This window comes from Epinephelus fuscoguttatus, linkage group LG10 (genome assembly GCF_011397635.1).
Source record: "Epinephelus fuscoguttatus linkage group LG10, E.fuscoguttatus.final_Chr_v1".
NCBI classification, from domain to species: domain Eukaryota; kingdom Metazoa; phylum Chordata; class Actinopteri; order Perciformes; family Serranidae; genus Epinephelus; species Epinephelus fuscoguttatus.
In genome coordinates this window covers 11,950,762-11,965,977 of record NC_064761.1, presented here as the reverse complement: position 1 = coordinate 11,965,977, position 15,216 = coordinate 11,950,762, and the positions used below count along the sequence as shown (strand labels likewise).

The 15,216-nt window shown below is 58.2% G+C and overlaps 1 protein-coding gene across 1 annotated transcript in view; it reads right to left on the bottom strand.

Annotated features, from left to right (window-relative positions):
• Nucleotides 1–14,772, bottom strand: part of LOC125896186 (bromodomain-containing protein DDB_G0280777-like) — a 16,784-nt gene extending 2,012 nt beyond the window's left edge. Inside the window, exons 1-5 of the mRNA XM_049588563.1 lie at nt 14,016–14,772; nt 13,927–13,985; nt 12,288–12,650; nt 3,287–3,508; nt 1,899–2,885 (exon numbers count right to left, since the gene is read on the bottom strand). Of these exons, the coding sequence (XP_049444520.1) occupies nt 1,899–2,885; nt 3,287–3,508; nt 12,288–12,650; nt 13,927–13,985; nt 14,016–14,666 (2,282 nt within the window). The 5' untranslated portion in view covers nt 14,667–14,772. The remainder of the gene's footprint in view (nt 1–1,898; nt 2,886–3,286; nt 3,509–12,287; nt 12,651–13,926; nt 13,986–14,015) is intronic.
• Between the last annotated feature and the right edge of the window lie 444 nt (nt 14,773–15,216).

Here is a 15,216-nt window from a genome sequence, read left to right as displayed (position 1 = left end):
GTTGTTGGGGCTGCAGTTGTGGGAGCTGTAGTTGTTGGGGCTGTAGTTGTTGGAGCTGCAGTTGTTGGGGCTGCAGTTGTGGTGACTGCTGTTGCTGTGGCTGTAGTTGTTGGAGCTGCAGTTGTGGGTGCTGCTGTTGTCGAAGCAGCAGTTGTGGGTGCTGCTGTTGTGGGAGCTGCAGTTGTTGGGGCTACAGTTGTGGGGGCTGCAGTTGTGGGTGCTGCTGTTGTTGGAGCCGCAGTTGTGGGTGCTGCAGTTGAGGGAGCTGCACTTGTTGGGGCTGTAGTTGTGGTTGCTGCTGTTGTAGTGGCTGCAGTTGTCGGAGCTGCAGTTGTGGGTGCTGCTGTTGTCGAAGCAGCAGTTGTGGGTGCTGCTGTTGTCGGAGCTGCAGTTGTTGAGGCTGCAGTTGTCGGAGCCCTAGTTGTCGGTGCTGCAGTTGTGGGAGCTGTAGTTGTGGGTGCTGCTGTTGTTGGGGCTGCGGTTGAGGTTGGTGCAGTTGTCGTAGCCCTCGTTGTTGGGGCTGCAGTTGTGGGAGCTGTAGTTGTTGGGGCTGTAGTTGTTGGGGCCGTAGTTGTTGGAGCTGCAGTTGTTGGGGCAGCAGTTGTGGTGACTTCTGTTGTTGTGGCTGTAGTTGTTGGAGTTGCAGTTGTGGGTGCTGCAGTTGTTGTTGCTGCAGTTGTGGGGGCTGCAGTTGTGGGAGCTGCAGTTGTTGGGGCTGCAGTTGTCGGTGCTGTAGTTGTCGAAGCAGCAGTTGTGGGAGCTGCAGTTGTGGGTGCTACTGTTGTTGGGGCTGCGGTTGAGGTTGGTGCAGTTGTCGGAGCCCTCGTTGTTGGGGCTGCAGTTATGGGAGCTGTAGTTGTGGGAGCTGCAGTTGTCGGGGCAACTGTTGTTGTAGCTGTAGTTGTGGGAGCTGCAGTTGTTGGAGCTGCAGTTGTGGGAGCTGCAGTTGTTGGAGCTGCAATTGTTGGAGCTGTAGTTGTGGGAGCTGCAGTTGTGGGGGCAGCTGTTGTTGGAGCTGTAGTTGTGGGAGCTGCAGTTGTCGGTGCTGCAGTTGTTGGAGCTGCAGTTGTGGGTGCTGCAGTTGTCGGAACAGCAGTTGTGGGTGCTGCAGTTGTTGGGGCTGTAGTTGTTGGAGCAGCAGTTGTGGGTACTGCTGTTGTTGGGGCTGCGGTTATGGTTGATGCAGTTGTGGGGGCTGCAGTTGTCGGAGCCCTAGTTGTTGGGGCTGCAGTTGTGGGGGCTGCAGTTGTTGTGGCTGCAGTTGTCGGTGATGCAGTTGTCGAAGCAGCAGTTGTCGAATCAGCAGTTGTGGGTGCTGCTGTTGTCGAAGCAGCAGTTGTGAGTGCTGCTGTTGTGGGAGCTGCAGTTGTTGGGGCTGCAGTTGTGGGGGCTGCAGTTGTGGGTGCTGCTGTTGTTGGAGCCGCAGTTGTGGGTGCTGCAGTTGTGGGAGCTGCACTTGTTGGGGCTGTAGTTGTGGTTGCTGCTGTTGTAGTGGCTGCAGTTGTCGGAGCTGCAGTTGTGGGTGCTGCTGTTGTCGAAGCAGCAGTTGTGGGTGTTGCTGTTGTTGCAGCTGCAGTTGTTGGGCCTGCAGTTGTTGGAGCCCTAGTTGTCGGGCCTGCAGTTGTAGGAGCTGCAGTTGTGGGTTCTGCTGTTGTTGGGGCCGCAGTTGTTGGTGCTGCAGGTGTGGGGGCTGCAGTTGCTGGGGCTGCAGTTGTGGGAGCTGCAGTTGTGGGTGCTGCTGTTGTTGGAGCCGCAGTTGTGGGTGCTGCTGTTGTCGAAGCAGCAGTTGTGGGTGCTGCAGTTGTGGTACCTGCAGTTGTGGGGGCTGCAGTTGTGGGTGCTGCTGTTGTTGGAGCCGCAGTTGTGGGTGCTGCAGTTGTGGGAGCTGCACTTCTTGGGGCTGCAGTTGTAGTTGCTGCTGTTGTAGTGGCTGCAGTTGTCGGAGCTGCAGTTGTGGGTGCTGTTGTTGTCGAAGCAGCGGTTGTGGGTGCTGCTGTTGTCGGAGCTGCAGTTGTTGGGGCTGCAGTTGTCGGAGCCCTAGTTGTCGTTGCTGCAGTTGTGGGAGCTGCAGTTGTGGGTTCTGCTGTTGTTGGGGCCGCATTTGTTGGGGCTGCAGTTGTGGGAGCTGCAGTTGTGGGGGCTGCAGTTGTCGGAATCCTGGTTGTTGGGACTGTCGTTGTGGGAGCTGCAGTTGTGGGAGCTGCAGTTGTTGGGGCTGCAGTTGTCGGAGCCCTGGTTGTTGGGACTGTAGTTGTGGGAGCTGCAGTTGTGGGTGCTGCTGTTGTTGGTGCTGCAGTTGTTGGATCCCTTGTTGTTGGGACTGCAGTTGTGGGAGCTGTAGTTGTGGGTGCAGCTGTTGTTGGTGCTGCAGTTGTCGGTGCAGCTGTTGTTGGTGCTGCAGTTGTCGGTGCAGCTGTTGTTGGTGCGGCAGTTGTGGGTGCAGCTGTTGTTGGTGCTGCAGTTGTTGGAGCAGCAGTTGTGGGTGCAGCTGTTGTTGGTGCCGCAGTTGTGGGTGCAGCAGTCGTTGGAGCGGCAGTTGTGAAAGCCCTAGTTGTTGGGGCCGCAGTTGTGGGTGCTGCAGTTGTTGGGGCTGTAGTTGTTGGAGCAGCAGTTGTGGGTACTGCTGTTGTTGGGGCTGCGGTTGTGGTTGCTGCAGTTGTTGGGGCTGCAGTTGTGGAAGCCCTAGTTGTTGTGGCTGCAGTTGTGGGAGCTGCAGTTGTTGGGGCTGCAGTTGTTGTTCCTGCAGTTGTCGGTGCTGCAGTTGTCGAAGCAGCAGTTGTCGGAGCCCTAGTTGTTGGGGCTGCAGTTGTGGGAGCTGCAGTCGTGGGTGCTGCAGTTGTCGCAGCAGCAGTTGTGGTTGCTGCAGTTGTGGGTGCTGCAGTTGTCGGAGCTGCAGTTGTGGGGACTGCAGTTGTGGGAGCTGCAGTTGTTGGGGCTGCAGTTGTGGTTACTGCTGTTGTTGTGGCTGCAGTTGTTGGAGCTGCAGTTGTGGGTGCTGCTGTTGTCGAAGCAGCAGTTGTGGGTTCTGCTGTTGTGGGAGCTGCAATTGTTGGGGCTGCAGTTGTGGTACCTGCAGTTGTGGGGGCTGCAGTTGTGGCTGCTGCAGTTGTTGGGTCTGTAGTTGTTGGAGCAGCAGTTGTGGGTGCTGCAGGTGTGGAAGCCCTAGTTTTTGTGGCTGCAGTTGTGGGAGCTGCAGTTGTTGGAGCTGCAGTTGTGGGGGCTGCAGTTGTGGGTGCTGCTGTTGTTGGAGCCGCAGTTGTGGGTGCTGCAGTTGTGGGAGCTGCACTTGTTGGGGCTGTAGTTGTGGTTGCTGCTGTTGTTGGGGCTGCGGTTGAGGTTGGTGCAGTTGTCGGAGCCCTCGTTGTTGGGGCTGCAGTTGTGGGAGCTGTAGTTGTTGGGGCTGTAGTTGTTGGGGCCGTAGTTGTTGGAGCTGCAGTTGTTGGGGCAGCAGTTGTGGTGACTTCTGTTGTTGTGGCTGTAGTTGTTGGACCTGCAGTTGTGGGTGCTGCTGTTGTCGAAGCAGCAGTTGTGGGTGCTGCTGTTGTGGGAGCTGCAGTTGTTGGGGATGTAGTTGTTGGGGCCGGAGTTGTTGGAGCTGCAGTTGTTGGGGCAGCAGTTGTGGTGACTTCTGTTGTTGTGGCTGTAGTTGTTGGACCTGCAGTTGTGGGTGCTGCTGTTGTCGAAGCAGCAGTTGTGGGTGCTGCTGTTGTGGGAGCTGCAGTTGTGGGTTCTGTTGTTGTTGGGGCCGCAGTTGTTGTGGCTGTAGTTGTTGGAGCTGCAGTTGTGGGTGCTGCTGTTGTCGAAGCAGCAGTTGTGGGTGCTGCTGTTGTGGGAGCTGCAGTTGTGGGTTCTGTTGTTGTTGGGGCCGCAGTTGTTGGGGCTGCAGGTGTGGGTGCTGCAGTTGTTGGGGCTGCAGTTGTGGGAGCTGCAGTTGTTGGGGCCGCAGTTGATGGAGCTGCAGTCGTGGGTGCTGCAGTTGTCGCAGCAGCAGTTGTGGTTGCTGCAGTTGTGGGTGCTGCAGTTGTCGGAGCCGCAGTTGTGGGGACTGCAGTTGTGGGAGCTGCAGTTGTTGGGGCTGCAGTTGTGGTTACTGCTGTTGTTGTGGCTGCAGTTGTTGGAGCTGCAGTTGTGGGTGCTGCTGTTGTCGAAGCAGCAGTTGTGGGTGCTGCTGTTGTGGGAGCTGCAATTGTTGGGGCTGCAGTTGTGGTACCTGCAGTTGTGGGGGCTGCAGTTGTGGTTACTGCTGTTGTTGGGGCTGCGGTTGTGGTTGCTGCAGTTGTTGGGGCTGCAGGTGTGGAAGCCCTAGTTGTTGTGGCTGCAGTTGTGGGGGCTGCAGTTGTTGGGGCTGCAGTTGTGGGGGCTGCAGTTGTGGGTGCTGCACTTGTTGGGGCTGTAGTTGTGGTTGCTGCTGTTGTAGTGGCTGCAGTTGTCGGAGCTGCAGTTGTGGGTGCTGCTGTTGTCGAAGCAGCAGTTGTGGGTGCTGCTGTTGTCGGAGCTGCAGTTGTTGGGGCTGCAGTTGTCAGAGCCCTAGTTGTCGGGGCTGCAGTTGTGGGAGCTGTAGTTGTGGGTTCTGCTGTTGTTGGGGCCGCAGTTGTTGGGGCTGCAGGTGTGGGGCCAGCAGTTGTGGGAGCTGCAATTGTGGGGCCAGCAGTTGTGGGTGCTGCATTTGTCGGAGCAGCAGTAGTGGGTGCTGCATTTGTTGGAGCTGCAGTTGTGGGGGCTGCAGTTGTGGGAGCTGCAGTTGTGGGTTCTGCTGTTGTTGGGGCCGCAGTTGTAGGAGCAGCAGTTGTGGGTGCTACTGTTGTTGGGGCTGCAGTTGAGGAGGCAGCTGGTTGTGGGCCACTGTATTTGGGCTGCAGTTGGTATGGGTGCTTGCTGCTGTGTGGAGCCTGATTGGGCCAGCTGTTGTAGCTGCAGTTAGTTGTGGTGGCTGCAGTTGTGGCTGCAGTTGCAGTTGTGGTGCTGCAGTTGTGGAGCTGCAGTGCTGTTGAGCTGCAGTTGTGGGGCTACAGTTGGGGCTGCAGTTGTTGGAGCTGCAGTTGTGGGTGCTGCAGTTGTGGGAGCTGCACTTGTTGGTTCTGGAGTTGTGGTAGCTGCTGTTGTTGGGCTGCAGTTGTGGGTGCTGCTGTTGTGGAGCAGCAGGTGCTGCTGTTGTGGAGCTGCAGTTGTGGCTGCAGTCGGAGTAGTTGCTGCTGCAGTTGTGGGAGCAGCAGTTGTGGGGGCTGCTGTTGTTGGGGCTGCAGTTGAGGTTGGTGCAGCTGTCGAGCTGCGTTGTGGGCTGCAGCCAGAGCTGTAGTGTTGGGGCTGCTGTTTGTTGGGAGCTGCAGTTGGGGCTGCAGGTGACTTCTGTTGTGTAGCTGCAGTTGTGTGGCAGCTGCTGCTTGTGGGAGCTGCAGTTGTTGGGGCTGCAGTTGTTGCTGCAGCTGTTGTGAGGCAGTTGCAGGAGCTGCAGCAGTTGTGCTACTGTTGTTGGGGCTGCGAGGTGCAGTTGTGGAGTGCTGGTTGGGCTGCAGTTGTGGAGCTGCAGTTGGGGCAACTGTGTGTAGCCAGTTGTGAGCTGCAGTTGTGGGAGCTGCAGTTGTGGGAGCTGCAGTTGTTGGAGCTGCGGAGCTTAGTTGTGGAGCTGCAGTTGTGGGGCAGCTGTTGCTGAGCTGTGAGGGAGCTGCAGTTGTGGTGCTGCAGTTGTTGGAGCTGCAGTTGTGCTGCAGGAGGTGCAGTGGGGCTGCAGTTGTTGGGAGCTGCAGTTGTGGGCTGCAGTTGTGCTGCAGTTGATGCAGGTGGGCTGCAGTTGTGGAGCAGTTGTTGGGGCTGCAGTTGTGGAGGCTGCAGTTGTTGTGGCTGCAGTTGTGGCTGCAGTTGTGGCTGCAGTTGTTGGAGCAGGGTGCTGCTGTTGTGGCAGTTGTGGGAGCTGTTGTGGAGCTGCAGTTGTGGGGCTGCAGCGGGGAGCAGGTGGTGGCTGCTGCAGTTGTGTGGAGCTGCAGTTGTGAGCTGTGTTGGCAGGTTGTGGTTGCTGCTGGTTGGGGCTGCAGTTGTTGAGCTGCAGTTGTGGGTGCTGCTGTCGAAGCAGTTGTGGGTGTTGTTGTTGTTGCAGCTGCAGTTGTTGGGGCTGCAGTTGGAGCCTGCAGTTGTTGGGCTGCAGGGAGCTGTTGGGTTTGCTTGCAGCTTGTTGGGGCTGCAGTTGGGGCAGCTGCAGTTGTGTGGGAGCTGCAGTGGGCTGCAGTTGTGGTGCCAGTTGTTGTTGGAGCTAGTTGTGGGTGCTGCTGTTGGGAGCTGCAGTTGTTGGGGCTGCAGTTGTGGTACCTGCAGTTGTGGGGCTGCTGTGGTGCTGCTGAGCAGCAGTTGTGGTGCTGCAGTTGTGGAGCTGCAGTTGGGGCTGCAGTGGGAGCTGCAGTTGTGAGCTGCAGTTGTGGGTGCTGTTGTTGTGGGCAGCTGCAGTGCAGTTGTGGAGCTGCAGTTGGGGCTGCAGTTGTAGCTAGTTGTGTGCTGCAGTTGTGGAGCTGCAGTTGTGGGTTCTGCTGTTGTTGGGGCTGCAGTTGGGGGCTGCAGTTGTGGAGCTGCAGCAGGGGCTGTTGTGGCTGTTGCTGGTGTGCAGGAGCTGCAGTTGTGGAGCTGCAGTTGTTGGGGCTGCAGTTGTGGAGCCTGGTTGTGGGACAGTTGTGGGACTGCAGTTGTGTGCTGCTGTTGTTGGTGCTGCAGTTGTTGGATCCCTGCAGTTGTGGGCTGCAGGGAGCTAGCTGTGGGTGCAGTTGTAGCTGCAGTTGTGGAGCTGTTGTGGGTGCAGCCAGGGAGCTGCAGCTGTGTTGTTGCTGCAGTTGTGGGTGCTGCAGTTGTTGGGGCTGCAGTTGTGGAGCAGCAGCCAGGTGCTGTTGGGGCTGCAGTTGAGCTGCAGTTGTTGGGGGCTGTTGTGAGCTAGTTGTTGGTGGGTGCAGTTGTTGGTTGGAGCAGCAGTTGTGGGCTGCAGTTGTTGGGGCTGCAGTTGTGGCTGGTTGTGGAGCTGCAGTTGTTGGGGCTGCAGTTGTGAGTTGTGTGGCTGCAGTTGTTGGAGCTGCAGTTGTTGGGGCTGCTGTTGTTGCAGTTGTTGGGAGCTGCTGTTGGGCTGCAGTGTTAGTTGTTGGGCTGCAGAGGGAGCTGCAGTTGGGGCTGCAGTTGTGAGCAGCAGTTGTGGTTGCTGCAGGGCGCTGTGGAGCTGCAGTTGTGGGCTGCAGTGTAGCTGCTGTTGGGCTGCAGCGGTTGTGGTTGCTGCTGCAGTTGTGGAGCTGCAGGTTGTTGGGGAGCAGCAGTTGTTGTGAGCTTGTTGGGGCTGCAGTTGTGGATGCAGTGGAGCTGCAGTTGTTGCAGCTGGTTGCTGCAGTGTTGTGGGCTGCAGTTGTGGCTGCAGTTGTGGGCTGCAGTTGTGGGGCTGCAGTTGTGGAGCTGCAGTTGTGGGGCGCAGCAGGGTGCTGCTGTGGAGCTGCAGTTGTGGGGTGCTGCAGTTGTGGAGCTGCAGTTGTTGGGGCTGCAGTTGTGGCTGCTGCTGCTGTTGGGGCTGCTGAGTTGGTGCAGCTGTGGGAGCTGCAGTTGTTGGGGCTGCAGTTGTGGAGGCAGCAGTTGTGGAGGCAGCAGTTGTTGGGGCTGCAGTTGTTGGAGCTGCAGTTGTGCAGCAGGTGCTCTGCAGTTGTGGCTGCAGTTGTTGGACTGCAGTTGTTGTGCTGCTGCACAGCAGTTGTGGTGCTGGGGCCAGTTGTTGGGGCAGCAGCTGAGTGTGGAGCTGCAGTTGTTGGCTGCAGTTGTGTTGTGCTGTAGTTGTTGGACCTGCAGTTGGGTGCTGCAGTTGTGGGCAGCAGTGCTGCCGCAGTGGGAGCTGCAGTTGGGGCTGCAGTTGTTGCAGCAGTTGTGGCTGCAGTTGTTGGGGCTCCAGTTGTTGGTGCAGTTGTGGGCAGTTGTGTGCTGCTTGTGGAGCTGCAGTTGTGGGAGCTGCAGTTGTGGGGGCTGGAGTTGTGCGTGCTGCAGTTGTCGGAGCAGCAGTTGTTGGGGCTGCAGTTGTCGGAGCAGCAGTTGTTGGGGCTGCAGTTGTGGGACCTGCAGTTGTGCTGCAGTTGTGGGGCCAGTTGTGGGTGCTGCAGTTGTGGAGCTGCAGTTGTGGGCTGCAGCCAGGGAGCTGCAGTTGTGGGGCTGCAGTTGTACTGCTGTTGTGTGGCTGTTGTGGAGCTGCAGTGTGTGCTGTTGTCGAGCAGCAGTTGTGGGTGCTGTTGTGGAGCTGCAGTTGTGGGGCTGCAGTTGTGGACCTGCAGTTGGGGCTGCAGTTGTGGTTACTGCTGTTGTTGGGGCCGCGTGCAGGTTGCTGCAGTTGTTGGGGCTGCAGTTGGGGCTGCAGTTGTTGTGGCTGTTGTGGGGCTGCAGTTGTTGGGCTGCAGTTGTGGGGCTGCAGTTGGGTGCTGCATTGTTGGGGCTGCAGTTGTTGCTGCTTGCAGTGGCTGCAGTTATTGGAGCTGCAGTTGTGGTGCTGCTGTTGTGGGCCAGCAGTTGTGGGTGCTGGTTGTTGGAGCTGCAGTTGTTGGGGAGGCACAGAGCAGTTGTGGGCTGCAGTTGTGGAGCTGCAGTTGTGGGCTGCTGTTGTTGCTGCTTGTTGGGGCTGCAGTTGTGTGGGCCAGCAGTGAGCTGCAGTTGTCAGCAGTTGTAGGTGCAGCAGTTGTCGGAGCAGCAGTTGTGGTGCTGCAGTTGTTGAGCTGCAGTGGGGCTGCAGTTGGAGCTGCAGTTGTGTTGCTGTTGTTGGGGGCCGAGCTGCAGGAGCAGCAGGTGCTGCAGTTGTTGGGGCTGCAGCAGGTGCAGTTGTTGGAGCTGCTTGTTGGGGCTGCAGTTGGGAGCTGCTAGTTGTTGGGGCTGTTGTTGGAGCTGCAGTTGTTGGGGCTGTAGTTGTGGTGACTGCTGTTGCTGTGGCTGCAGTTGTGGAGCTGCAGTTGTGGGTGCAGTTGTGGGCAGCAGTTGTTGGAGCAGTGGTGGGAGCTGCAGTTGTTGGGGCTGCAGGTTGCAGGTGCTGCAGTTGAGCCGCAGTGGGTGCAGTTGAGGAGCTGCAGTTGTTGGGGCTGCAGTTGTGGCTGCTGCTGTTGCAGTGGCTGCAGTTGGGAGCTGCAGGGTGCTGCTGTTGGGGCTGCAGTTGGGAGCTGCTGTTGTGGAGCTGCTGAGCCGCAGTTGTGGAGCTGCAGTTGTGGTGCTGCAGGGAGCCAGCAGTGTGGGTGCTGCAGTTGTTGGGCCGCGCTGAGGTTGGTGCAGTTGTCGAGCTGCTGTTGGGGCTGCAGCCAGGAGCTGCAGTTGTTGGGCAGCAGTGCAGTTGGGAGCTGCAGTTGTTGGGCTGCAGTTGTGGTGACTTGTGGGGGCTGCAGTTGTTGAGCTGCAGTTGTGGGGCTGCAGTGTTGTTGCTGCAGTTGTGGGGCTGCAGTTGTTGGGGCTGCAGCTGTTGTTGCTGCAGCTGTCGGCTGAGTTGTGAGCAGCAGGAGCTGCAGTTGTTGTACTGCTGTTGGGGCTGCTGAGTTGGTGCAGTTGTGGAGCTGTGGGGCTGCAGGAGCCAGTTGTGGGAGCTGCAGTTGTGGGCAAGTTGTTGTAGCCGTAGTTGTGGGAGCTGCAGTTGTGGAGCTGCAGTTGTGGAGCTGCAGTTGTTGAGCTGCAGGTTGTGGGAGCTGCAGTTGTGGGCTGCAGTTAGCTGTAGCTGTGGAGCTGCAGTTGTGTGCTGCAGTTGTTGGAGCTGCAGTTGTGGTGCAGTTGCAGTTGTGGGTGCTGCAGTTGTTGCAGAAGGTTGGAGCTGCAGTTGTGGGTGCTGCTGTTGGGGCTGCAGGTTGTGCAGTTGTGGGGGCTGCAGTTGTGGAGCAGTTGTTGGGCTGCAGTTGTGGGGCTGCAGTTGTTGTGCAGCTGTGTGATGCAGTTGTGGGCAGTGCTGTGGGCAGCAGTTGTGGGTGCTGTTGTTGGGCAGCAGTTGGGTGCTGCTGTTGTGGAGCTGCAGTTGTTGGGGCTGCAGTTGTGGGGCTGCAGTTGTGGGTGCTGCTGTTGGAGCCGCAGTTGTGGGTGCTGCAGTTGTGGAGCTGCACTTGTTGGGGCTGCAGTTGTGGCTGCAGTGGCTGTGTGGAGCTGCAGTTGTGGGGCTGCAGTTGTGGAGCAGTTGTGGGTGTTGTTGTTGGAGCTGCAGTTGTTGGGTGCTGCTGTTGAGCTGCAGTTGTGGGCTGCAGTTGTGGAGCTGCAGTGGGCTGCAGTTGTTGGGGCTGCAGTTGTTGGAGCTGCAGGTGTGTTGCTGGGGCTGCAGTTGTGGAGCTGCAGTTGGGGAGCTGCAGTTGTGGGTGCTGCAGTTGTGGAGCTGCAGTTGGGGGCTGGTTGTTGGCTGCAGTTGTTGGGGCTGCAGTTGGGAGCAGCTGGGGGCTGCAGTTGTGGGTGCAGTTGTGGGAGCTGCAGTTGTGGGTGCTGCAGTTGTAGCTGCAGTTTGGGGCAGCAGAGCTGTGTAGTGGCTGCAGTTGTGGAGCTGTTGTGGGTGCAGTTGTGGGCTGCAGTTGCAGGTGGGTGCTGCAGTTGTTGGGAGCTGCAGTTGTTGGGCTGCAGTTGAGCAGTTGTTGGGGCTGCAGTTGGAGCTGCAGTTGTGGCTGCAGTTGTTGCAGTTGTGCAGGGAGCTGCAGTGGGCTGCAGTTGTGGGTGCTGCTGTTGTTGGGAGCTGCAGAGGAGCCAGTCTTGGTTGCTGCAGTTGTTGTGGGCTGCAGTGGGCTGCAGTTGTTGGTGGGCAGTGCATGCTGGGCTGGAGCTGCAGCAGGGCAGGTGCAGTGTTGGGGCTGCAGTTGGGGCTGCAGGTGGTGCTGCTGTTGTTGCAGCTGTGGAGCTTGTGGGAGCTGCAGCTGCAGTTGGGTGCTGCAGTTGTGGGAGCTGCAGTTGTGGGCTGCAGTGGTATGTTGTTTGCAGCTGTGGGCTGCAGCTGCAGTTGAGTGCAGTTGTTGTGCAGTTGGCTGCAGGTGCTGCAGTTGTTGGGTGCTGCTTGTTGTTGGGGCTGCTGCAGTGTGCTACTGTTGTTGGGGCTGCAGTTGAGGTTGGCAGGAGCTGCAGTTGTTGGGGCTGTTGTCTGCAGTGTAGTTGGGAGCTGCAGTTGCAGCAGGTGACTTCTATTGTTGTGGCTGTATTTGTTGGAGCTGCAGTTGTGGGTGCTGCTGTTGTCGAAGCAGCAGTTGTGGGTGCTGCTGTTGCGGGAGCTGCAGTTGTTGGGGCTGTAGTTGTGGGTGCTGTTGTTGTCGAAGCAGCGGTTGTGAGTGTTGCTGTTGTTGGAGCTGCAGTTGTTGGGGCTGCAGTTGTCGGAGCCCTAGTTGTCGGTGCTGCAGTTGTGGGAGCTGCAGTTGTGGGGGCTGCAGTTGTCGGAGCCCTGGTTGTTGGGACTGTCGTTGTGGGAGCTGCAGTTGTGGGTGCTGCTGTTGTTGGTGCTGCAGTTGTTGGATCGCTTGTTGTTGGGTCTGCAGTTGTGGGAGCCGTAGTTGTGGGTGCTGCTGTTGTTGGGCCAGCAGTTGTGGGAGCTGCAGTTGTCGGGGCTGCAGTTGTGGGAGCTGCAGTTGTGGGTTCTGTAGTTGTTGGAGCTGCAGTTGTGGGTACTGCTGTTGTTGGGGCTGCGGTTGTGGTTGCTGTAGTTGTGGGGGCTGCAGTTGTCGGAGCCCTAGTTGTTGGGGCTGCAGTTGTGGAGGCTGCAGTTGTTGTGGCTGCACTTGTCGGTGATGCAGTTGTCGAAGCAGCAGTTGTCGAATCAGCAGTTGTGGGTGCTGCAGTTGTGGGGGCAGCAGTTGTGGGTGCTGCAGTTGTGGGGGCTGCAGTTGTTGGGACTGCAGTCGTCGGGGCAGCAGTCGTCAGGGCAGCACTTGCTGGAGCCACAGTTGTGGGTGCTGCAGTTGTCAGAGCAGCAGTGGTGGGGGCTGCAGTTGTGGGAGCTGCTGTTGTGGGTGCTGCTGTTGTGGAAACAGCAGTTGTGGGTGTTGCTGTTGTCGGAGCTGCAGTTGTTGGGGCTGCAGTTGTCGGAGCCCTAGTTGTCGGGCCTGCAGTTGTGGGAGCTGCAGTTCTGCTGGGCGCCGCAGTTGTTGGGGCTGCAGGTGTGGCTGCAGTTGCTGGGGCTGCAGTTGTGGAGCTGCAGCTGGGGCTGCAGTGGGTGTTGCTGTTGTTGGAGCCGCAGTTGTGGGTGCTGCTCTTGTGGGAGCTGCAATTGTTGGGGCTGCAGTTGTGGTACCTGCAGTTGTGGGGGCTGCAGTTGTGGGTGCTGCTGCTGTTGGAGCCGCAGTTGTGGTGCTGCAGTTGTGGAGCTGCACTTGTTGGGGCTGTAGTTGTAGTTGCTGCTGGTGGCTGCAGTTGTGGAGCTGCAGTTGTGGGTGCTGTTGTCGAAGCAGCGGGGGTGCTGCTGTTGGAGCTGTAGTTGTTGGGGCTGCAGTTGTGGAGCCCTAGTTGTCGGTGCTGCAGTTGTGAGCTGCAGTTGTGGGTTCTGCTGTTGGGTTGTGGGCCTGCAGGTGTGGTGCTGCAGTTGTCGGGCTGCAGTTGAGCAGCAGTTCTGGATGCTGCTGTTGTTGGGGCTGCGGTTGTGGTTGCTGCAGTTGTTGGGGCTGCAGTTGTTGGAGAAGCAGTTCTGGATGCTGCTGTTGTTGGGGCTGCGGTTGTGGTTGCTGCAGTTGTTGGGGCTGCAGTTGTGGGAGCTGCACTTGTTGGGGCTGCAGTTGTGGGAGCTGCAGTTGTTGGGGCTGCAGTTGTTGTTGCTGCAGTTGTCGGTGCTGCAGTTGTCGAAGCAGCAGTTGTCGGAGCCCTAGTTGTTGGGGCTGCAGTTGTGGGAGCTGCAGTTGTTGGGGCTGCAGTTGTTGGAGCCCTAGTTGTTGGGACTGCAGTTGCGGGAGCTGCAGTTGTGGGTGCTACTGTTGTTGGGGCTGCGGTTGAGGTTGGTGCAGTTGTCGGAGCCCTCGTTGTTGGGGCTGCAGTTGTGGGAGCCCTAGTTGTCGGTGCTGCAGTTGTGGGAGCTGCAGTTGTGGGTTCTGCTGTTGTTGGGGCCGCAGTTGTTGGGCCTGCAGGTGTGGGTGCTGCAGTTGTCGGGGCTGCAGTTGTGGGAGCTGCAGTTGTGGGTTCTGTTGTTGTTGGGGCCGCAGTTGTGGGTGCTGCAGTTGTTGGGGCTGTAGTTGTTGGAGCAGCAGTTGTGGGTACTGCTGTTGTTGGGGCTGCGGTTGTGGTTGCTGCAGTTGTTGGGGCTGCAGTTGTGGAAGCCCTAGTTGTTGGGGCTGCAGTTGTTGGGGCTGCAGTTGTTGTTGCTGCAGTTGTCGGTGCTGCAGTTGTCGAAGCAGCAGTTGTCGGAGCCCTAGTTGTTGGAGCTGCAGTTGTTGGGGCTGCAGTTGTTGGAGCCCTAGTTGTTGGGACTGCAGTTGTGGGAGCTGCAGTTGTGGGTGCTACTGTTGTTGGGGCTGTAGTTGAGGTTGGTGCAGTTGTCGGAGCCCTCGTTGTTGGGGCTGCAGTTGTGGGAGCTGTAGTTGTTGGGGCTGTAGTTGTTGGAGCTGCAGTTGTTGGGGCTGCAGTTGTGGTGATTGCTGTTGCTGTGGCTGTAGTTGTTGGAGCTGCAGTTGTGGGTGCTGCAGTTGTGGGTGCTGCTGTTGTTGGAGCCGCAGTTGTTGGGGCTGCAGTTGTAGTTGCTGCTGTTGTAGTGGCTGCAGTTGTCGGAGCTGCAGTTGTGGGTGCTGTTGTTGTCGAAGCAGCGGTTGTGGGTGCTGCTATTGTCGGAGCTGCAGTTGTTGAGGCTGCTGTTGTCGGAGCTGCAGTTGTTGGGGCTGCAGTTGTCGGAGCCCTAGTTGTCGGGCCTGCAGTTGTGGGAGCTGCAGTTGTGGGTTCTGCTGTTGTTGGGGCCGCAGTTGTTGGGGCTGCAGGTGTGGGGGCTGCAGTTGCTGGGGCTGCAGTTGTGGGAGCTGCAGTTGTGGGGGCTGCAGTTGTGGGTGCTGCTGTTGTTGGAGCCGCAGTTGTGGGTGCTGCTGTTGTGGGAGCTGCAATTGTTGGGGCTGCAGTTGTGGTACCTGCAGTTGTGGGGGCTGCAGTTGTGGGTGCTGCTGTTGTTGGAGCCGCAGTTGTGGGTGCTGCAGTTGTGGGAGCTGCACTTGTTGGGGCTGTAGTTGTAGTTGCTGCTGTTGTAGTGGCTGCAGTTGTCGGAGCTGCAGTTGTGGGTGCTGTTGTTGTCGAAGCAGCGGTTGTGGGTGCTGCTGTTGTTGGAGCTGTAGTTGTTGGGGCTGCAGTTGTCGGAGCCCTAGTTGTCGGTGCTGCAGTTGTGGGAGCTGCAGTTGTGGGTTCTGCTGTTGTTGGGGCCGCAGTTGTTGGGGCTGCAGGTGTGGGTGCTGCAGTTGTTGGGGCTGCAGTTGTGGGAGCTGCAGTTGTGGGAGCTGCAGTTGTGGGGGCTGCAGTTGTCGGAATCCTGGTTGTTGGGACTGTCGTTGTGGGAGCTGCAGTTGTGGGTGCTGCTGTTGTTGGTGCTGCAGTTGTTGGATCCCTTGTTGTTGGGACTGCAGTTGTGGGAGCTGTAGTTGTGGGTGCTGCTGTTGTTGGGGCTGCAGTTGTCGGAGCCTTAGTTGTCGGGGCTGCAGTTGTGGGAGCTGCAGTTGTGGGTTCTGTTGTTGTTGGGGCCGCAGTTGTGGGTGCTGCAGTTGTTGGGGCTGTAGTTGTTGGAGCAGCATTTGTGGGTACTGCTGTTGTTGGGGCTGCGGTTGTGGTTGCTGCAGTTGTTGTGGCTGCAGTTGTGGGAGCTGCAGTTGTTGGGGCTGCAGTTGTTGTTGCTGCAGTTGTCGGTGCTGCAGTTGTCGAAGCAGCAGTTGTCGGAGCCCTAGTTGTTGGGGCTGCAGTTGTTGGGGCTGCAGTTGTGGGTGCTACTGTTGGGGCTGCGGTTGAGGTTGGTGCAGTTGTCGGAGCCCTCGTTGTTGGGGCTGCAGTTGTGGGAGCTGTAGTTGTTGGGGCTGTAGTTGTTGGGGCCGTAGTTGTTGGAGCTGCAGTTGTTGGGGCAGCAGTTGTGGTGACTTCTGTTGTTGTGGCTGTAGTTGTTGGAGCTGCAGTTGTGGGTGCTGCTGTTGTCGAAGCAGCAGTTGTGGGTGCTGCTGTTGTGGGAGCTGCAGTTGTTGGGGCTGCAGTTGTGGGGGCTGCAGTTGTGGGTGCTGCTGTTGTTGGAGCCGCAGTTGTGGGTGCTGCAGTTGTGGGAGCTGCACTTGTTGGGGCTGTAGTTGTGGTTGCTGC